The sequence below is a fragment of the Penaeus chinensis genome, chromosome 23, assembly GCF_019202785.1.
Source record: "Penaeus chinensis breed Huanghai No. 1 chromosome 23, ASM1920278v2, whole genome shotgun sequence".
In the NCBI taxonomy this organism is placed as follows: Eukaryota; Metazoa; Arthropoda; class Malacostraca; order Decapoda; family Penaeidae; genus Penaeus; species Penaeus chinensis.
This window is the reverse complement of record NC_061841.1, coordinates 22,982,821-22,985,320: the sequence shown is the minus strand read 5'-3', so window position 1 is coordinate 22,985,320 and position 2,500 is coordinate 22,982,821. Positions and strand designations below refer to the sequence as shown.

Below are 2,500 nucleotides of genomic sequence, written 5' to 3'. Positions count from 1 at the left end.
GCCACGTACGACTGGATTTTCCGGGGGTCGGGGGCGAATATGCCTCCTCTGGTGCGGCCTCACGACCCTTCTGCGGCGGCGGCGGCGGCGGCGGCCTACCTGATGGGCTCTCCTGAGGGCGATGTGAAGACCAAGCTCAAGTGCGTGCTGGTGGGCGACGGCTCCGTGGGCAAGACCTCGCTCGTCGTCTCCTACACCACCAACGGCTACCCCACCGAGTACGTGCCCACGGCCTTCGACAACTACAACGGTGAGTGGCACTGCGCCCGGGGGAGGCAGGCTTGGGGTCCCCTGGGGTCAGGGGCTAAGGTGTTTCTAGGGGTTATCGTTTTTAGGGATTAAGGAAAGGGTTTCCGAAAGGCTGGGGTCACGGGGAAGGTTTCTAAGGGTTATAGTCCCTTGGGGTCAGGAGTTAAGCTTTCTCTAAGGATGTGGGGTCTTGTGGGGTCAGGGGAAAGGGTTCTCGAAAGGCTACGGTCTCTAGGGACAAGAAGGTTTTCGAAAGAGCGAATTCGATTAGCTGCTTCCTGTGGTGGGTTTTGCTCAGTGACCCCAGAGAGTGGGTTGTCTCGATTGCTTCCTGACACCGTGTTTTCTAATAAGTGTGGGGAAGGGGGGGGGGGAGGGGATTCTGTTATTAGCTTCCTGGCTCTGTGTGTGTGTGTGTGTTTTCTCAAGTATGTTCACTCAATTATTGTTTCTTGAGTTATTTTACCCCCCCCCCCTGTCCCCCCTCCCCTTCGAGTGTGGGCTTCTGTAATTGCTTCTTGACAGTGGGTTTGCTGCACCCCCCCCCCCCATTCCCAGCCCCAGTCCCCGAGTTCTTTTTAGCTTTTATCACACAAGCTTTTCTAGAGAGTGTATTGTTCTAGTTGCACCCGGTATTGAATTATCTGAAGTGCTGCGGGGATCTCGTGACTGCTTCGCCGCCAACAGAGAACGTTTTCTACGGGTCGGTTTCTAGCGAGCTCCCTTCCCTCGGTGGGTTTTGGAAGGGTCGTCTCGCGCGAGTGGCTGCGGCTGTCCTTTTCACGCCCTCCGCTCGGACGGGGAACCCAGGTCGCGGTTCGGGGAAGGGAGAGGGTGAAAGTCAGGCTCATTGACAAGAATGTGAATGAAGAACTTTGTTTTAGGAACTAGGAAGACACGCACATACATACATACATACATACATACATACATACATACATACATACATACATACATACATACATACATACATACATACATACATACTTACATGCTTACATGCTTACATACATACATGCTTACATGCTTACATGCTTACATACATACATACATACATACATACATACATACATACATACATACATACATACATACATACATACATACATACATGCTTACATACATACATACATGCTTACATACATACATACATCTTACATACATACATGCTTACATACATACATGCTTACATACATACATACATGCTTACATACATACATACATGCTTACATACATACATGCTTACATACATACATGCTTACATACATACATACATGCTTACATACATACATGCTTACATACATACATGCTTACATACATACATGCTTACATACATACATACATGCTTACATACATACATACATGCTTACATACATACATACATGCTTACATACATACATACATGCTTACATACATACATACATGCTTACATACATACATACATGCTTACATACATACATACATGCTTACATACATACATACATGCTTACATACATACATACATGCTTACATACATACATACATGCTTACATACATACATGCTTACATACATACATACATACATACATACATACATACATACATACATACATACATACATACATGCTTACATACATACATGCTTACATACATACATGCTTACATACATACATGCTTACATACATACATACATACATACATACATACATACATACATACACACACAGAGAGAGAGAGAGAGAGAGAGAGAGAGAGAGAGAGAGAGAGAGAGAGAGAGAGAGAGAGAGAGAGAGAGAGAGAGAGAGAGAGAGGTTTAGTTTCAGACTTAACTTATCTGTGGACTATGGTATACTGATAACAATTATATGACTGGTCTAGTTTTACAAACAAACTGGAGCATTCTTCTTGTTTTATGAAAGTTTAATTAATTAATTGCGCTGTTGTCATCCCCAAAGAAATCACACTTACCACTTTATCCGACAGCGATATTGCAGGCCATTATGCAACACCAAAAATGAGTGATGCACGCAGTAGGATAAACCCGTACTTGTTAAAATATAAAAAAAAGAGATAAGGACCCGAGATAAGAAAGCTATTTATTGAAGTGGATTTTTAAACGGTTCGCTCTCCAGCCTTCAACCCGAGATTAGTAAAAAGAAAATTACTCTTCTTAATTCAGTTTCTCGCACCGCCTTGCTTTCCCGGAATCAATGGCGTAGGTGTTGCTGTACCCCCACGCCGCTCACCTGACCTTATCCGACCTTTTGGCGGG

At 44.3% G+C, this 2,500-nt stretch overlaps 1 protein-coding gene across 1 annotated transcript in view; it reads left to right on the top strand.

Moving 5' to 3' along the window:
• The window catches only part of LOC125037705, a 44,429-nt gene that overhangs the window by 315 nt on the left and 41,614 nt on the right, over positions 1-2,500 (top strand). The window contains exon 1 of the mRNA XM_047630896.1: positions 1-250. This exon is cut by the window's left edge and continues 315 nt beyond it. Coding sequence (XP_047486852.1) covers positions 1-250 — 250 coding nt within the window. The remainder of the gene's footprint in view (positions 251-2,500) is intronic.